General features: G+C 36.2%; 1 protein-coding gene across 8 annotated transcripts in view; it reads left to right on the top strand.

Moving 5' to 3' along the window:
• PCNX1 (pecanex 1) overlaps window positions 1–20,694 on the top strand; it is an 87,187-nt gene that overhangs the window by 18,760 nt on the left and 47,733 nt on the right. For 3 of the 8 annotated variants that reach the window (XM_030274417.4, XM_030274411.4, XM_030274416.4), the window contains exons 6-8: window positions 1,029–2,729; window positions 13,156–13,288; window positions 17,799–17,983. In XM_030274417.4, the coding sequence (XP_030130277.1) occupies window positions 1,029–2,729; window positions 13,156–13,288; window positions 17,799–17,983 (2,019 nt within the window). The remainder of the gene's footprint in view (window positions 1–1,028; window positions 2,730–13,155; window positions 13,289–17,798; window positions 17,984–20,694) is intronic. The other 5 variants (XM_030274413.4, XM_030274412.4, XM_030274415.4 and 2 more) reach the window with 3 other exon arrangements.

Here is a 20,694-nt window from a genome sequence, read left to right as displayed (position 1 = left end):
GTTTGTTTGCTGGTGATTAGGAGGAGGTTAATTCATTCCAATACCACCATTCATTTTTGCCAGTCTAATCACTCATGGGTGATTAGAGCCCTCAGATGGATGATTCAATCATCACTATGTGATTCAGTGCAAAAAGTGTGTTTGAAATGGAGCATCACAGGTGGGCATGCTGTTGTAATATGCTGCAGGGTTCTGTGACTTTCAGCTGAGTAGTGTAACTGTGAAGTCTCTTAAGTTGCATGCATTCAAATATACTCGACAGGAATTTAACAACTGTAGAAACTTAACTTGGCCTCCAGATCTTCTATTTTTAGTGACAGTAGCAAACGGGAAGATAGCCTGACTTTTAGTACTGCGGACACTTACAGGAGAGGAGACTGCTTGTGATGGGTAACAGGAATTATTGTTTTAACCAAGCACTAACAGTAAATCTTCATTGTTTGATTTAACAGAAAAATACACCAATTTTTTTTAGAGGTAGTAAAACTCAGTGACATCATAGAGAGTTTCACTATAGTACAAAAAGACCTGTGACAGTAATTGCATCCTTGCTAACTGTGAGAGCTTACTTGGTATCTGATAGGAAAGGTGTTTTTTTTTTGTTTTTGTGACTTCAGAGTTAATGGGGTTTACTGTGTTTTCATTAGTAACTTTAAAGTTTGTTTACTGCATGTAGGAACCAAAAAGAAAGGCAGGGTACTGTTTTATAATTAAGAAACTTTGGGTAAAAATATTAAGTCTGTGACACATAAGCAATAGAGGAGGTTGGGGACTTGTCAGAATTGCCTTATCTGATTAGTTGCTCGGGATAAGCTGGTATTGATGGTTTCTTTTTTTTATTAAAAAAAGGCCTGTCAGATTTGCCCAAATGTTATAAAATATTTTTAAATGGTAATGTGACAAATTCATAGTACTTGCAATTGGATTTTTAATTTAATTTACTTTGTCTGATATAAACAGTTTTAAAGCAAGTTGTATAACTTACATGAACATTCTACATGAATATTTCTAAATATGTACTTAAACAGATTTGGCAACTGATCGGAAGCTTTTTCGTCTGGTGTCGAACGACTCATTTGTCTCCATCCAACCTTCATTGTCCTCTGGACAGGATTTGCCAAGGGACAGCAGTGATAAAGTGTGCCTCTCGAACAACCAGCTTGTGGACCAGTCTAAAAACAGTGCATGTGACACAGAAGTAGCTTCACTGGTAACTCTGCATTCTCACTCCTATAGGAAGGATCATAGACCTCGAGGTGTACCAAGGACTTCTAGCTCTGCTGTTGCTTTTCCAGATGCTTCACTAAATGACTTCCCCCTCTATCAGCAAAAACGAGGACTAGATCCTGTCAGTGAGTTAGAAGCTTCCAAGCCTCCTTCTGGATCCCGAGAGTCTTTGGGTGAGAACTCTTGCATTTCAGGAATTTTTCAGTTAGATGACATTCTGAAAAGTAGCAGCCCTCAACCATTGACTAAGAGTGGGAAGAGCAAATCCTTGAAAGCAGACAAAAGTATGGACAGTCTGAGAAGCCTGAGTACTAGAAGCAGTGGTTCAACAGAAAGCTACTGCAGCGGGACTGATCGTGACACCAACAGTACCATCAGTAGCTATAAAAGTGAACATACTAGCTCAACGCATATAGAAAGTGTATTGTCAGAGCACGAGGAGGAGTCTCCGAGAGAAGAGAAAAAGGATGGTAAGAATAAAGACTGTGGTGTCGACTCAGAGGATGACAGTAGTTCTACTACTGACAAAAGGACTAGTAGCGAAAGGACTGCTGTGGAAGTGAGTCTTCTGGGTGGTGTTCAAGAGGTAAAGGGTTCTAATGCATCTGACGAGATGCACAGCCAGAAAGGTCTTGGTGCCTCTGCTTCAGAAGAGGCTAATAAGAACCCACATGCCAATGAATTGACTACACAAGCTGACAGGCCGCTTGGGAAGGCTGCTGAACAAAGAGATGAGCAGAGTGAGAAACTAGCTGTGTTAGTAGATTCAAGAGCTGCTAAAGAAACTAGTGGAAAACAAAAAGAAGGAGATGTTCGACCAAAATCTTCTAGTTTAATACATCGAACAGCCTCTACCCACAAGTCCAGCCGGAGGAGGACAGGAAAAAAGCGGGCTAGTAGTTTTGATTCGAGTCGGCACAGGGAATATGTTTCCTTCCGAGGTGTATCTGGTACTAAACCTCACAGTGCTGTGTTTTGTCACGATGAGGACTCCAGTGATCAAAGTGACTTGAGCAGGACATCAAGCATGCAGTCAGCTCACCAGTTCAGCAGTGATAGCTCTTCCAGCACCACCTCCCATTCATGCCAGTCTCCTGAGGGAAAATACAGTGCTTTAAAGACCAAATACGTTTCTAAAGACCGTGGGGGCACAGACTCTGAAAATATTCACAAAACCCATGTAAGCTCTGAAGGAATTAGCAAAAAAAGATCGACACGACGGACTTCTAGCACAAACAGTGCCAAGAATCGTGCCAGAGTATTAAGCCTGGACAGTGGTACTGTAGCTTGTTTAAATGACCCAAATAGTTTAATGGCACCAGGTAACATAAAACAGTTAACCACTTCAAAATCTGATTTGGAAGCCAAAGAAGGAGAGGTGCTAGATGAGCTATCTCTGTTGGGAAGGGCTTCACACTTAGAGTCAGTCACTCGTTCTAGGAATAGCTTACCAAGCCAGGCTACATTTCCTGAAGGGGAAGAGCAAGAATCAGCAAGTGGAGGTAAGTAAATGACCTACCAGAAGTACCTTGTCATATTTTGTTAATTACTATGGTATTTATGACTTAAATTAAAACTATACTTAAGCATCCTCCCTGTTTTTCTACTCTTGCCCAGAAAAACTGAAAGTGTTTCCTTCATAATGTCTTGAAAGAGCTACTGAAATGAGTTTGAATCCAAACAGGTTTTTCAAAATCTTTAAGTAGAGATGTTAGGTGCTTGTTACCAGAAGTCCTCATTAATTAAAGCTGTATCTTAAAACTACTGTTTGTGATCAAATCAAACCTGCTCCATTATACTGAATTATACCAACGACTGCAGCCTCTCTGGCATGGCTTGAGGTAGTATCAAGAAATAAAACCAATCCCAAACTCTTACCATGCTGCCTTTAATTGTGGATTCTTACAATGGTCTGGTTACTAACTTGAATTCTCCTAGGGATTTAATTTTTGCTTAGCCTTGTCACTGCTGTCTAGACAGTCTTGTTTACTTTGGGTTTTTTGGGTTTTTTTTTTTTGTCTTCATTATGTGAACACAATAACCATCCAGTGCTGGAGAGGAATGTAGTTTCCTCTTATTTTCCCTAACTATTGTTCTGCTTGGTGTAATGAGAACAATAAGCTACCTGGAGTAGCTGTTATTAATACAGATGAGTAGTGGCATTTAAAATAAAATTTGGAGCTCTTAATATTTTTTTTGTGTATTGTATTACAATGTTTCTTTCTTTTCTTGGTTAACTACATTGGCTGCCTTAACTGGAAGGCTTTTTGTGTCAAGGTGGATAAGTGTCTTTACATTTTCAGAACAGTATGAGGTTGGTAATTAACTCAGTGTGACTTCTGGAATTTTCAAAGGCCAGTACCTACCAGGTAATCTGGATCATTACATCTAGGTGGACAAACCCTTCATAAAATTGTATTTTAGATCAAGACAGGTATTTTTACAAACTATAGCAAATTTGACTGTTCCTAATATGTAGACTGCCTAAACAAAATATAGTGTTCATCTTAAAAAGAGGTTTTTAGCCCACAGTGAGATAAGATGTATGACCAATAGTGGGTTTTCTTTTGGTTTTGTTTGGGGTTTTTCATGGAGTTGTTTTTGTTGTGTGTCCCCCACTATTAAAAAATCAGTCATAAAAATCAATACAATTGATTTATGAGGAGGAAAAGAAAGCGTGCCACACTGAAGTTCAGCTGTGTATTGATTATTGATTAATTTTGACTTGTTTACAATTAGTTCATACCTATTTATATGGCTTCATTTTACCAATTTATGTAGATTTGTTCTTTTTTTTACTTTCTCTATTATTCCTAGTAAGAGATTTTTGCAGTAGCTTTAATAAAAGGGTCAGGCTTGCTGGTCTAGTACTAACCATAGAAGCTAAACACTTAACACACATTCTTCCTAAGATCTTGTTAAAGTAACAGCTCTTCATGTCCACTGAGAGTAATTTGACTAATAAAAGGTCTCCTTTATGTATTTACTATTTTGACTCTATGCTTTCTTTAGCACAAAACTTGATTTCATTTTGTTTTGTGTTATTACTGCTTAAAGTTAATAGGATTCTCCCTTTATGTGCAAAGGAGGATTAACCTAGCTTACGTTCTAGAACATGTCAGACTTTGTATGTGCTTACTACTTGTCAGTAGTCTGAAAGAATTGATGGAAGACAGATGTTGAATATTGTGGAATATTTTGATTGCTCTTTTGAAAAAGTTTGTCTTCCCCACCGTTTCACTCAACACATTTCAAAGCAATCTTAGAGGTACAAATCTGTAGCAGCTTAAGCAGGAAAGGCTTGCTGTTATTCTTGCTGGCCTGATCCATTTCCAGTTCAAAATTTTACATGAGGGTAATTTGAAGTTGTTTGTATTTTTAATCAGTGGCAAATACCCAAGCAGTAGTTCTCTGTGGATTGCAGGCTGTCTTTAAGAAGCAATTGGGAATTGAGTTCTCCAGATCTGGTGACATAATATGGTTAATAACACTAGCTGTATATTGTTTCTTCCTGCCAAGAGAAAAGGAAGTATTTGCTTTATGATTGTAAGAAATGAATGCCATTCTGCCTTTTTTTTTTTTTTTTTGAAAGCAGAACAAAATTATGATGAATTAATTTTTCTTTAGCGCTCCTTAAACATTTACTCAGTCTTGTCTAGCACCAAGGCAGTAATTACATTGCATTTATCTGTTCATGATCAATCTGACTTATTCTTTCATAGTGTCCTTCTTTACTGGTTTTTCTCTTGTGTGGGTTTAATGGGTTGTTTTCCCCACAATTTATAGCTTATATTACAAGTTTTGTAACATCTGTATCTTTAATTGTGGATTTCTTCTTTGGACTTACCCATGACTAATAGTAATGAGAGAAAATGTTTTAACTCTTTAGAATCTAAGTGCTTTATAGCCAGTATTTCTTACTACTGAGATGTATTCACCTTTTGGGAGGTTTTTTAAAGACATACATATGTAATATAAATACATGTAATGTGTATATATGTATAGCATTGTTTTTGAGAATATTAACAAATTATTTTATTGTTGCAAGTGAATTACAAAATCAACTTGGTTTGGATTTTCATAAGATCAAGGGATATTGGTTGGATGTGATTTTTGAAGTAGTCTGGTCCGATTGCCTGCTGAAAGGATTATTTTATAATTTTATATAAATATTTTTAAATGTCTGTGATTGCTTATGATAACTTTCTGAAACAACTAATTAACAGATGCACACAGGATAACTAAAAGACTGATATTAATACCACCTGCTCTTTTCCAATCAGCAGCTTTCAGTTCCTGTTTTTCAAATATGATTTAAATCAGTAATTATGACTTCATTTTATCCTTCAGTCTTTAGAGACTAGAACTACATTCTTGTTTGTATAACTGCTAAAATGTGTATCTTAATGGATATGGTCTTTTCTAATCTTCTACTAAGCAGGATGTTGTACAAACTTGTAAATATTTCACTTCTGCAGATACAACTTAGTAGTTTCATTTCTGTATTATTATGCCAGGAAGTGGTGATGACTCACTTGCTGTGAGATAGTATATGCATTTGAATAGAAATTGCAATTCATTAAAATGCAGAGAAACAGCATCTGAAAATTCTGAAATTAAGTGTATGTGGTGGATGTATAATAAAAAAATGGAAGGTGTCTTATGGTAGTTGTTATCCTTGTTCAACTATTCAGACTCCAAATGTAGCGAGTGAATTGATGAGTCATGGGTTAGTTGCAGTTGCTCCACTGTCTAGTGATATTCTGGAAACACCCTCTTTGCATTGTACTGTGTGTGGTTTTTGTCAGATGTGTTTCTGGATTGCTGTTTGTAACCATTTAAAGAACCACCATAAGAACCACTGTATGTAACACAGTGATATTCTGTAAAAGTTGAGCTGGTCTGAAAAGTCAAGTGTTCTCTCCAGTTCTATATTAATTGTAAGAGATGTGCACTTTTAAGTTGCTGCTCTGTTTTACATCTTGCTGCAATTTAAGGTTTATCTACTTTAAGTTTTTGAGATGCATACCCTTTTGTAAATAAAACTGCATGCAGTGTGACACATTTCTCCTTCTGTACATGGCATAGCAATATTGAAGTAACAGCTCATATTGTTTTCTGTCTTTTGAGGTCTGCAGTACATCTCTATAGGCAGGCAAAATAGGGCTTTGTGAATTTGGATTAGTCTTGTGTTTCATACGACACATGGAAACCTGTTAACCTCCTCAGTCTGTATGTATTCGTACATATATGCTTAGCATGTCTGCCTGCAATTATTACAGTACAGTTCTCTGTTACTCAGCCAATGGTCACGGCAGCTGCTGGCAGCATATAACTTTTCCCTTCTATGCTGATGTTGCACATGGTCTGTGTCATGACTTGATTTGCCTGTTTTGCAGAGCTGTTCCATGCTTCTGATGGCTTTAGTTCTTGCTACATTTTCCTGCAGATAGAATTAATGTAATTATAGAAGATGGGGCTTCTGATCTTGTTTTCTGTGTGTCTGCCAGTTCATGCTCAAACTACTAAACCAAACAGTTCTGCATGAGAAATTGGAGTTTAGAAATGGTAGAAACTGAAAAATGTGTCAAGTTCCTGTGATTGGGTTGTGTGTATGTTGGCTGTCTCTATTTGTTTATTCAGCAGAACTGTGCTGTAACTGGACCCAGGTAAGCAGATCAGCAGTAGAAAGGGCTCTCTTATAAGCATGTTACTGTACTGTCACTGCTTTTGTGTGTGAAGGTTGAGTTTTACAGAATTCCCTCTGATTTTGGATGTCTTGTCATCCCAGTAGAGGTCAGATTGCTACCTTTAAGAGCTTAAAGATGTGGATAGTGTTAGGAATGATATATGAGGCTACTGTAGAATTTCTGCAGTTTTGGAAGTTACCAATGAAATAACATTTGGAATGCATCTTGCATCTATTAGTTGCTAACCACTCCTAGTAATGCGGAATTTGAATACGTTTTGTGGGGACTCAATCCTGTGTTTTGTGCCCTTATGGATAATACAGAGGCTTTCATTAGATGACTTTTGCTTGATTTGGGAAGAGTGGTTCTATTTTGTTGATGTGTTATTTATGTATTTGCTAAGTATTCATCCCAAACAGAAGTTGAATAGGAATTTTTGGTATTGGATAAAAATGAAGCTGCATCTTCATGCTGGCTTATACAGGTACCTGGGTTCATTGCTATGCATATAAGCAAAAAAGTTCTAAAAGCTCTATCAGCTGTGATGAAATTGCTCACATTGCTGCAATATGTAGCTGTGAGATAAAACTCATTCATTTATTTAATGTTTGGGGTTTTACTTAAGGCTGTGTAATGCAAACATGACTTTCTGTGTATGATATGCTTACATAGTATGCCACATATTCTGGTAATGCTGTATTTGGAAGATTTACAGCATCTTTTCCTTAAGGTGAATAAATCTAAACACAAAGTCAGAACTAACTTTTTTAAAGATTAGTGTCAATCATGAACATTTGTCTGCTACATGAATATAATATTAGGTATTGATACCTGAACCCTGGGATATAGGGTCTGTATTGGGCAGGGGGTCAGATGGGGTTTAGCTTTAGTTCTTTGACCTGAACATCAGCATTATATTCAAGACGTCTATGTGAGTAGCCCAATGTTTTTAGAAGTGGAATAATTCAAGTAGAAAGTTCAATTAATTAGAATAATTAAGACTCCTAGTTTTATCCTTGGCCCTAGTGTAAAAGTTTCACTGTCAAGCTGGTATGTAAAAATGTTTGGTTCAGAATTCAACCAGATGGTTTTATTGTCCTGCTTTGTTCCCTTCCTGATAGTGTTTTGCTTTTCAAGTTGTTGGAGTGACTGCTTTGACATAATTGTAAATATTTCTTCAGGCTAGTTTCAGACTTACTTTTTTTCTTTTTTATAAATGCAGCCACAAAATTGAAGTCCTGGGCTTTACTTTCTTTCCTGAATTGTGTGTTGTTTTCTTCTGCACTATTTTCTAGCAAAAGTTTGTAACTTGGAGATAGCATGCTGTTCTTCATTGTTTCTCCTTTGCTGCACACATCTCTGTTCTTCAGAAATAGTCATTAGTGATACTTTTCATTAAATATCAGTAAGTTATAATACTCTGAGACAATATTTTGATTATTTTAATCAGAGAAGTATAAGTAATCCCTGCAGCTGTAGGTTCTATTAAGGTGCATAATAATATGGTGATTAACAACTGCATACTGTAGATATGCATTGAACAGACTGCTTCTTTCTACTTGGGTATCTTTCAAGTATGTTTTTTAATATAGTGTTAGGGCATGTGAAAATAAATTATAAATTCCTCAACCATGAGGAGAACCGTAGTGCTAACCCATAAAGGTGTGTGAAGTACATCTCTCAGGTTTTGAACAAAAGTGAGATAGATGCTCAACAGAGAAGAACAGCATTTTAGCTGTCTGGTTTGGCAAAGTACATCCTGCCTTCGAAGAATTTAATTGCTCACTTGCATTTGCAAATTTCATTGCTTATGTGAGTACATAAGCCATCAACTATTAATTCCAGCTCTTGCTGAGAACGTGTAGGCTTAGTAATTAGTGATTGAAAACAGATCCGTTTCCCATTTGATAGGGCGAGAAAGGGCATGTCCAAGCATCACTCGGGTTCTGTGCGCACCTTTAACCATGTTTAACCTGACTAATGTTCAAAACCATCTAGGCTTTAAGTGATGGGGGAGGGGCGTTGGATTTTTTTTTTAGCCGTGGTTTTTTTTTTCCTTTTTTCCAAAAAGTGAGGGAGACTTTTTGCTGGATAGGTTTTTTTTTCTTGCTTGCTTTCTAATTAGACTGATTGCAATTTTTATCCTAAGAACTTTATGGTTTTCCACATGGATGCTTCACCCTTGTATTAGTTTCATACCACATCTTTCCAGGAATCTTCTGAAAAAATTTTCTGTATTTCAGAATTTATGTAAGGCACTAGGTTCAGCATTTGTTTGTAGCAAAATTAAATGGTTTTATTGATGCAATAAAATTTTGTCAGTTCAGCTTTTTCATGTTGTGCTTCTTAAGCTTCTATCTTCTAAGGTTTGGTTAAAAGCATTGTTAAGTAGGTGCAGGGAGATGTTGCAAATGTTTTGGCTTGTTTTTATATATATATGGTTCTGTTCAAAGGAAAATATTTGTACTTTGTTTCTTAAAGCTAAGTGTCTTATACAACAGTTGCATAGTTGTAGAGTAAAACTGTGAGTCTTCAGGTTCTGTTGAAAACTTAAGCATAAAAAGATTCAATGTAAAGCATCTTTCCAAGTGTCTGATGACAAAATGATATCCTCATGATGTTTTAAGCGTGTAACTGCTTATTTGGCTCTTTTCCAATCAGAAGTGTTAATTTTAATGCAACTGTGCATTCAAACACATATTCCTTAAACAGATACAAGTGTCATTATTTCTTCTTTGAAAATAGTTGTATTATGTTTGGGAAGAGGCATATGAGGGGTGAAGTTGGCTACAAGGTTGTTACTAGGTCTCCACTTCTTATTTTATTGATCTCTGGGGTGTAGGTTTGTATTTTTAATTTGTGCACCTTGAATTTCAGACATGATTTTTGTGTTCTTGAAGATAGATAGTGCTGGGGGCTTACATGCAAATGGCAACACGCAGAGGAAGTACTTGAATTTCTTGATATTAAGTGTAGTGGTTCAGCATAGAAGCATAGAATAAAAAAATGTAGATCACCTTTTAACAATCATCCTGTAAGCTGAAAATCTTGTCTTCCTCTACTGATTAAACTGAAGTAAGCATGAACTTCAGAAGTATTACCTGTGTTACCTCTTCCTGTTACATCTAGATTTTGTACATGACTACATGTTGAATCTTACATTTCTGGAGTCTGGGATAAGTTGTAAGCAGTATTGGAGAAGTGTATGTGACATTGTAAATATTAAAGCTTGTTTATATTGAAATGTGATAGAACTGCTCTCAGATCACAGTAGAGGGTAAGTTAGGAGCTTTGTCATACGTCCTACTGGTGAACTCGCAAGCAGTTGCACTGCTTCTTCTCATTAAAGGCAAGTAGAAACGCAAACAGTACAAAGTAACATAAAGAGCTTTCCATACACACATGGTATGTGTGTATTTTAAATTGTATGTCTTCTGTAAAATTATATGAAAAACAAAAACTAGTTAAAAAGTCTTCCCCAAGACTGAGCAAACCCAAGGAGCCAGTACAAGAGAAAAAAAAGAACCACAGCTCCTTTAGTTTTCCTTTTCAACCAAAAGCAAACTTTGAGCAGTTTGGCTTTCCACACTTTATGCTAATCCTCTCTGCTCAGCTAGCATTTTTTTTAACTTCTTTCGTCATGTTTTCCACATGTAGCTTCTCGCAGTGTTGCATAATGTTGCCAGACTTGGAGCTTGTTAGTCTGAAAAGCCCTGCAGTCTTTTCAAAAGAACTTGTAGACTTGTGTAGTGACCCTGAATGGCACCACCTGTATTCAGGAGGAATATGTATAACAGATGTGTATTGAACAAAAGTTTCAAGATGATAAATCGAGAATTTTGTGGTAAAAGAAGTAGAAAGTTACACTAAAATCTACTTTGACTTTTAAGTGTTAAAATGGAATAATAAATGGTTAGAAAATGCCAAAGCTGTTTTCCTGTACAGCTTTGAATTTAATCCACAAGTATATATTAGGTTTTTTAATTTTCTTTTTTCTTATTTTCAAGCATGTTTGTATATCTAGTTTCCTCACAGGACAGTGCCTCTGTTAATTCTTGAGACTTGCTTTAGTGTTAAATTGGAGCCATATAGGGAGGACCTATCGTGTTTCCATAGTCTCTGTTTCAGTTATTGCAGAACATGACAGATATCTGTCAGTGTTAAGTATACTACCTTAAAGAATTGCACTTGAATGCTGCTTTTGCTAAGTAGTTGCAAGTGGTAATTAAGAAAAAATGCTGATGTTTACCATCTTAATGGTAATCCAGATATTTACATTTCAGTTAAGACTAGTCACTGTTCTTTATTTTGTAGTGCTTAGCTATGGTCTGATTACCAGAATTGCTTTTGCATCTGAACTCAGTGGAAGCTGTGTTGTAAATATGAATTTTTATATGCTGATGTGTATCCTAGAAAAATGAGCTTTATAAATTGTAGTACAAAATTAATGGGTGGTTTTGACCTTGTGTGTCAGGATTCAGTCTGTCTTGTTTAGTGTGGTTCACTTGCTTTGTACTTCAAGTGTGAGAGCTGCAAAGAAATGCTTAAAGAAATTAGGCAGTGTATGAAAATAAACCTGTATATTAAACCACAGGAGAAACTTACTGAATTCTTGCAGAAATACCCTGAAGAGGTAGTATAATCTATTGGTGTTTAGAACTGTAAAAACACTTGTGGAAGAATGAGGAGAGAATGAGTAAACTCCTGTTTTTTCTGAAAGTACAGGAAAGGACTGAATTAGTGTTGCCCTTAAAATCTGTAGTTTTGATAATTAAATACTTGTAGTTGGATGTTGGTGTTAAAATAAGTCTCTTTATGTAGCTTATTTTGTTTTAAAGCAAGCTATAAATTGAAGTTTCAGAGAGAGAATTCATTTGGTAACTTGTGGTTCATGCATGAATTAAACTCATGTTTCAGCCTTTATTGCTTGAGCTATGGCAGTAGTACACAACAGTAGTAGGTTCCTATAGGTTGTTGTTCCCTGTAGAACAGCATTAGAGTCTTTGCTGGTAAGTGTTGAAAACTTAATAGCAGTAGTGTTGTAACTCGAAGTGTGCTGAAGTGCATAATGGGCTGCTCTGCCTGTAGTATTCCTGGCATTGCTCTCTGTTTTGTTTTGTTTTTTGTTGGTTTTTTTGTTTGTTTGTTTGTTCATTTTTTGTGGGGGGAGAGGAAGTGTTTGCTTTTTGTTTGTTTGATACAATTTTTGGTTTTCTCACTCTAGTAACAGGCTTTTTGGCCACCAAGTTGTGACTTCCCTGTCAAGATTGTGATTTTACTCTTGCACTGACTTAATGTCAATTTTTTTTTCTCCTCCACTTGCTTGCCAAGCCCTATTTTCTCTGCAGCCCATTTGTTTGAGCTCTTTAGTGCTCTGTATTCAAATTGGCTAGGAGCTTCCTTGGCTCAGGAGGATGACTTCTCAGATTGTAGACACACCATGAAGCAGTTCAAATCTGAAATTGTTCAGATTATAGAGTTTAAGGAGCACAGGTGGATTTGGGGGGATAACGTGTGGATAAATATTTTAATCCCTTGAGTACATACAAACTGTTTTTTACAATGTTGGTTTATGAATTTGAACCAAACCTTTTGTTTGAAAACCTGAAGTAACAAAACCATCTGTCCTTAAAAATAAATTATTCTCTTACTTATTCTCAACCTCCTGCCTCTGCAAGTTATATTGTAACAAGTCTAGAAGGAGCAACATGTATCCCTTGATGCTTATGAGAAAAATAAAGCTACTCTTGTTTTGTCCCCTTAAAGAGTTGTGATGAGGTTAACCTCAACCCTATCTATTTGGCAGAAGTTTAAAAATTGAGAAAATTATGGTGAGAATTGGTAGACAACTTTGCTAGGTAGCTCTTCAGGCTTCTTGTTAATTATCTGTTCTTTGAGATAAAGGGGGAGATCAAGCATCTCTTCCTGCCATGCATAAACGGAAAGCACTTGGGATATCCGACTTTTGCAACCGGGCTATTTGGATCTGGGGGTAAAAAAAAAAAATAAGCTGTATATTCAAGAGCACTCTCCCAGCCACCCAGGTGTTTGCTAATAACTGTGTGTTGTGATCCTGTCTTGAAGCAGCTTGTTTGAACAGTTAGGACATAAGCTACTTTTGTTGTTGTGAGTCAAGTTCGTTAACTTGGGGAGGGTCAGAGGGAAGAAAGGAGTCTTAAGTTACTGTTTACGTAACTAGGATGGGTTCTTATTTGACCTAAAGTCTGTCTTGATGCAGCAGCACAAGCCAGCGAGGAGACTGTCACATTTCGCCGTGAACGCAGCACATTTAGGCGTCAGGCAGTACGACGCCGGCACAATGCAGGGAGTAACCCTACCCCTCCTACATTGCTCATCGGATCACCCCTCAGGTAGGGTATCTAAATGTTCCACCATATTTAGCATGCATGCAGCAGACCACTTCCCCACACCCACCAGTGTTGCCAGAAAAGTACTTTTTACTTCCTTCCCCACCATAACCTCCTTGAGCTGTCACTGCATGTCACTGTGGGCTTGTTGAATTGTGCATGTATATGTGGCACTATTTTAAAAAAGGTCAGGATAGTCAGTCTCTAACATGTTATAGCTGTTTTCAGATTGATATAAAAATTAACTAATGCTAACAAACTTAGCCCTATTGGTTTTTATCAAAATTTTTGGAAACTTTTTTCAATCAAGAATGTTTTCAATCAAGAAGAGAAACCCAAGAAAATAGTATCAGCGTTCCCCATTTTGGTTTTCATCTCTTGAAGGATGTAAGCATTAGGTACTAGTACTGTGATCACTTTTCACATTTGTAGATTGTGAGAGATAAGCATAATGACAGAACTGTATAAAGAGCTAAATACATACTCCAAAAGACTCCAAATCTGAAATACAGATAAACCTTTATGAAGATCTTGCAGCTTTTTACAGCAAAAGAGAAATAATGAAGTGAATAGAATGCCCAATATTGCTTAATATTAAATCGAATTGTGTGGCACTTTGCATGCCTTGACAATGTTTAAAATCTACTGTGTACATGTGTCTCAGGAGTCCCCCAACCTTTACTGGTCCCTTTGTTTACAATGGGGAGCCTAGTGGTTTGTTGCATATAGCAGCTCTGTTTGATCAATCAGCCTGAACAGTAGAAACAGCAGCCACAATAAGTCTTTGAATGTGTTGTTTTAAGTCTTTCAATTTCTTGGTTGCTTATGGAATTGGAGAATCTGGTGAGGAGAACATGGCCTGTAGAAGAAGGAACAGTCCTCTATAAGTATTGAAGTAATTCTTCCTTCAGTTACATTATAAATATGTAGGCGTAATTGCATATGTTATATATTCTTAATGATCTTCCTTCATATGCTAAACCGTTGTTGTGTTTTGGGAATAGTTATGTAAATTTTTGAACTAGCAGAAACTGAACAAATAAAAATAAAATACCTTGCAGTAGAGGACAGCAGAGGAATTGTGACATCTTTGTCACACCACTAAAATAATTGAGGAATACTTTTGCAAATTTTTCTCAGGCAGGGGGAATGCAAGAATGGTACCTAGCAATCTTAACAGGTGAAGGATTGATTTCTGTCATATCAAGGACTGAAACTGCTTGGGTGTGGTTTTAATGGCTAGTGCAGTATGAAGTAGTAATCATGTAATTTTAGATTTTTGTTTGTTAAGCTCTTGTTCTTCCTGAATGTAGGGTGTTCAACTTCAAACTAACATCCTTCATAGTGAAGGATGATAAAACTTTTGTCTTTTTAGATCAGTTTTGCTTAACCTTGTTGCTTTCACTTGCCTCCGAGTTTGTTTTCTTTTTGTAGTGCAGCTTTGTGTATTGCAGCATAAGAGGCTGTGCAGACTAATGAAAGCTCCTTAATTGTGTTTTAGTTAGAAAACAGTGTTTTCTTTCTTGTAGGTGTAGAGTAAGCAAACTTTTGTTATAAACTATGGTTGACAGTGGCCTCGTTTCCGTATGCTAGTGCAGTCATTAAGGTTCCCATGGCTTAAGCTTGACTTCCAATTAGAGACTATGAAGTAACTTTGTGAATCATGAATTTCACGTTGTGAAGTGGGAGTAACTCTTTAATCAGACAAGATGTTCAAGGGTAAAAAAGCAGATTAAACATTCTTACCCTGTATTTCCTCTAAGCATCTTTGTTATCTAAATTTGTTCTATTCTAAGTTAAAAGCCACCCAAAACTGCTCACTGTATTTTCTCTAACATAATGACATACATACATTGTCAAAAATGCTTTACAATATAAACATATTCAGAATTGAATACTTATGGAGGGTAATTTACTCAGAGTACTTTTCATGATGCTAAATGCCTGTCCCTTGGAGTGGAATTTAATTGCCAGCCAAACACCAAAGTGCTTTCATATTTGTTTGACACAAATTCCATTTGAGCTGTCAACTGTGGGATGTATCTGAAAAAAAAAAAAGTATTAATGTTCTAATTTCTAGGTGAACAGTCTAAAAATACCCTTTCCTTTACATGGGTATCTTACTTATAGTGTAAATTCTGTGTTACTGGGAAGAGGAAACCCGTAAGAAAGATGTAAAAGAAATCATGCCTAAGGAGCAAATGTGAAGAAATATAAAGGCATTTTGAGCCAGTTACCGCTAAGAAGTTTTCAAAATATTGCTGCAGTTGTACTGACATAATGACTGTGTGCTGTTAGTGAGCTGCCCCAGTCTAGTTTCTGATATTGCTAATCCATGACTTCAGATATTAAACTTCTAAGAGATTAGATTTACTAATCTGTAGCTGCCCTGATGTTATGTGTTTCTTAGTCTTGCCAGCAAAACTTTAATCTCTAATCTTCTAACTAACTGTCATAAAATTGGATGTTGGGGGAATGTTCCCTAGGACCTGTTGAGTTAAACCTGATTTCTTTTTTAATTTCCTATCCATGATTGCGATTAGTTTTCACTTCCTCTGTGGAATACTTAGTAAAAGAGACAGTGGCATTATATATATGTGTCTTTGGCAATGGTAGACAAGTCAAATCTGGTCTAGTAAGTTCTGCTGGTTTGGTGCTAAATTAGACACAAGATTATTTTGCCCTGTAACCTAAAAAACAAACCCAAAATGTACCATAAAACACCATCCACCCCTGCTTTTGTCCTGTCTAATTGTCAGTAGTGTTTTGGGCACTTCAAAAATAAATGTTCATTGGTATCCCATGTAGTCAATCATGTATTCATGTATGTAAGTGACTGTATGAAGCAGAATTTTATTCTTATAATAATCAGGGAGAGAATAAGCCTGTTTTGTTTGCAATTGGTTGACATCAGTATTTTGGTAGGATTTTTTAATTGTGACAGATGTGGATAGCTATTAAAAGAGCAACTGTGTCTATACCTCTTGAGATGTACCTGCTATTTATAGAAAAGCAGTATTTTTTTAGCATTGGTTTGGTGTTGCTTAAGGAAGGCAGTGAAGGTTGGCACATCCCTGAACTTCCCTAGGGCTTTTGTTGCTGCATAGCTCACTGAAAGCCTTGTGTACTGCAGCAAAACACTGAATTTAAATTTCAGATTAAAATGTTAGAACACCGTGAATAATGAGTTGCAGTTCTTTTCTTCTGAGCTGAGTGCATGTCTTCATTATTTTGCATGAGCTTTTCTTAACACCTATTCTTATATCCATATTTTGTTTTCCAGTGATGCTCTAACAAAAGAACTGAAAAGTAGATGATGTAGAAAATACTGTTAAGAGCAAGTACATCAGATATAACCCTTCAACTCTTAGTAAGATCTTGGTTTTTTTTAGTTGCCTCATTTGCCAACTCTAGCATCATGCTGTAAACAGTGAAGTGTTAAAAGAAACAGGTGATGCATATTGTTTTTCAAAAGAGTGTTTAAGCTATTTTCCAGTCTTTAAAATATAAAATCTTTTATCTAAGATAATGCCTCAGCTAATGACTGTATAATGTAAATTCTTTAAATTCACAAAATGAAAGATAATAAAACCACAGCTCTTGCAATGATGGTATGATATCAACTGTAAACATAATGTACTCTGACACTTTGTCATACCTAATATTAAACAAGTTATTAAAAAAACCTAACTTTGGTAAATAGCTTAATAAAGTTAATTTTGCAAGTCTGAAGAGGAGAATTAACATTTTCAAACACTGTCCGGTCATGACTATGAGAAATGTACAAATTTCTCTGAAAGCCAGGTTGACTTTTAAAACCTGTGTTTTGGTGAGTAATAAAGCTTTGGCTGTTACTTTAAAATAACTTCAGAATCGACTTAACTTTTGCCAATTAATAACTTTGTATAGAGAGTCCTAATATGTTCAAAATAATTCCGAATCCAAACATACTACTTCAGTTATCTGCATCTAGGTCTGTGCTATCTTATGGCTATTAACAAAGCTTAAAGACATTTTTTAGTTACTATGAATTAATAACAAGAAAGGTGATGTCTCTGTGTCTTTAGAAAAAAGCCCTAAACAGTTGATCAGGTCATACTTGAATAAGAAAAAAGGACCCCAATGATTGTGAGAAGACTGGAATAGTCAGTAGTAAATATAGTGATACCTCAGGTTAGTCAGTAGTTAAACTAACTGGGAGTAATTTGCTTTTGCACCCACAAATTAAGACACAGAAGAATATACCTGTTGGGTGACCTGAGGAGATCTTAGACAGCAATACTACTACTAAGAAGTTGACAGGAACAGTATCTCTAGGTTACTGCTGTAACTAGGGCCTAAATACTCTCTTAGACAGAATGTAGGTGTTACTTTAACCCTAACTGTTGGCTGCTTAATGCTACTATTTCAAAAAGAGTTTTCCTCTTTAAACTGAAAAATCTTGTTTTGCTTCACTTCTGGCTCTTTTTCACTTCTTCTTGGTAATGTGTCCCCAATGCGTGTTTTCTCGTAGCCTTCAAGATGGTCAGCAAGGCCAGCAGTGCTCCTGCCAGGTCAGAGTGCAGTCCTGCCCCCCTTCCCAGGCAGCTGTGCCCGGCGCTAGCGCCTCCTTGCTGGTGAGAAATGGGAGTGTCCACTTAGAAGCATCACATGCCACTGCATCTGCTGTAGGCGGTAGCAGTTTGCACGATGAACTTGGTATGCAGGCCTTATGTAACCTTGGTGACATGGAAGTTTTAATAGGGCAGGTTTATTGGTTATAATGCAGTGAAAATCAGCTAACCTGAGCGTTGTTTCTCAATCTTACAGGTGTGTTTCTAGGAAGGCTATATTGCTCAATCACCTTGCCAAGCAGTTTCTCTAGCAAATGCCTGATGGGAAATAAGGAGTTGTAGATACAAGTAATGATGGTGTGAGGGCTTTCTTGATTTGAGCAATGTAACACATTTAATAAATCTTTCCTATGGTCCTACAGGCAGTTGAGCAGAAATGGAGGCTTCGGGGATTTTCTGGTTCCTAAAAAAAAAAAAAAAACAAAAACAAACAAACCCCAAAACCAAAACAAACAAACAAAAATCCCCCCCAAACTTGTTATGGTTCCTAAAAATTCTTGATGTTACCTTTTTTGAACGAGTTGTTTAGCTGCTGTTCAAAGAAGAAATACTTAAGTAAATGAATGCTTTGCTTTGAATGTACAAATTCAATGTTAACTTAGGGGCTTGGTATTGGAAGTAAATCTGGACTCTTTTGTATATCAAATATCATTGTTTTATAGAGCTTTATAGTGTCTTCTTTGTTCTTCATGGTCCGTTTTATGTAGTATTCTTGATTATTAACTTCTTAATTTACTTCTATGTAGCTAATAAAATTGCTAGGAAGAAGTTAAGACAGTCTTAAATAGTAACTGATCTGCCACATAGTGAAGGGGCTGGTTTGGAAAAATTCCCAGCAGGGATCTTTGCAACTATCTATACATGGCCTGAATTACTTATGGCTTCATCATTAATACATAACTCTTCCTTCCAGTGTTAAAATGGCCATCTTGAGCACTGACAATTACTAGTGATGGAATTTTGAGTAGCTGTCAGCTCTAATAACCTAAAAGTACAGGTTTGATCAGAACACTGACAAAACATGTTTCAGACCTTGTGTAATCCAGGACTAAGAGATAAGTGAGTTGTCTCTTACCCCACTAGAGGGGAAGACTCCATGAATTGAGAGTCTGTGGTAACCCTTTAAATGTGAATTTGATTGAGTCTTCCTTCTTCTGCACCATCTAGTGCAGTATAAGGAGAAATGGAATATAAGCAAAACTGAAACCACCTTTACCAACTCTGAGATGTTTTATAGGACTTAACTAAAAATATAATAAATACACATGATCTAGTTATCTAATAATTTTTGTTGTAGATTCTGTTGCTTTACTGTTTTCTAGGTAGAAGTGTTATTGTTTCAATCTCAGTGCTTGCGTCTCTCAGCTATGAAAGCTTGTTATATGAAACCCATTTTTCAATTTAATTTGGACGCTTATTTCATATTTGAAAAGAAGATACTTGAAATAAAACTCTGAAATTGTTATACTGTTCATTTCTATCCAAGTTTAATGTTGAGCTATATTCTTGAGGCCGCTGTTATTTATTTGAAGGGTTTGGTTCATATTACCCAAAACAATACAGTTGAGTTCTGTAGAATTTGTCATTTAATATGCAGTATAGGTCTATTTTAAGAGCTTTTATTATTTGCTCTAGCAGAAATCAAAGTAGATCATATATAAAATTCAACATGGCATTCAGACTCTAAAAAGGCATATTCATTGTATTTTTTGTGCATTGGAGTCTTCAGAAATTCATGACACTTAATTCTTCTGAAACTTTACCTGTATTGTGCTTACAATTGTCTTTGGGAGGCAAAAAACTTCTGGGATCTGCTAGGTAGAAATCTGATGTATAACAGGGATTTTTTTCCTGTTTTGAGACTCTGAGCATCTAGTTTAGAATCCTTTGAGAGAAAGGAGCTATTATATGCAGGATCTTCTTGTGTTATTTTAGGAAAATCAAATTTTCTAGTTTATGTAGCAGGTTTTGTGGAACAGATGCTATGTTTTGTTAAAAGTAAAATAGTTGGCAAAATAGTGCAGGCTTTTGTGTGTGTGATTCCATTATCAGGCCTAACAATAAAGTATCTTTCCTTTCCTATGTGGTTAGTTTGGGGTTTTTTTTTGTCTTTTTTTTTTTTTTAACCCTTAGTCAGGGATGAAGTAACACTATTTTTCTCTTTCAATTGTATCTAAGGCTCTTGGTTTTGCTATGTTATCCCAAAATATCTTACAGTAAAAGATGACCCTTTAGTTTGTCTGTAGTTGTACTTTAGTTTGTCTGTGGTTTGGGTTGGGAGAAGGTTGTAGTTTGTTTTTTCCTTGATCAGCATCAGAATAAAAATAAAAGCAGTCAAGGAGCTATGACCAATTATTTGTTGCTGTGGAAATCATTGTGACTGCCCAGGGCAAAAAAGTAAAACTAGTGGCTGGGGAAATACATGGAAATAAAACCTGATTTACTCCAACTGGAAATATCAGTGACAAACATAGATGGGGTTATATATATCTGTACAGTGCATAGAAGAGTTTCTTAATTCAAATCCTCTTGGAAAGGCAAACAGGGCAGGTATTCATTTACTGTAAAAGTCCTCACATAGAGGGCTCATGTTTTCCTTTACCAGTGTGCTATTTACTTCTACATTTGTTCTGTTTGTGTTGATGTCAAGCTGCAGCACTTAACAAGACACAGTTTTTGGTTTTGTTTACTTTGGAATTTCTTGTCTGTTAATTTGATTCTGGTGGGTTACTTTACCTAGGATGAACCTCACTGTATTATACCTGTCCCATACCCAGTCTGGTGATGATACAGTTA

The sequence above is a fragment of the Taeniopygia guttata genome, chromosome 5 (assembly GCF_048771995.1).
Source record: "Taeniopygia guttata chromosome 5, bTaeGut7.mat, whole genome shotgun sequence".
NCBI classification, from domain to species: domain Eukaryota; kingdom Metazoa; phylum Chordata; class Aves; order Passeriformes; family Estrildidae; genus Taeniopygia; species Taeniopygia guttata.
The sequence above is the reverse complement of the archived record's forward strand: the minus strand, read 5'-3'. Positions and strand labels throughout refer to the sequence as shown.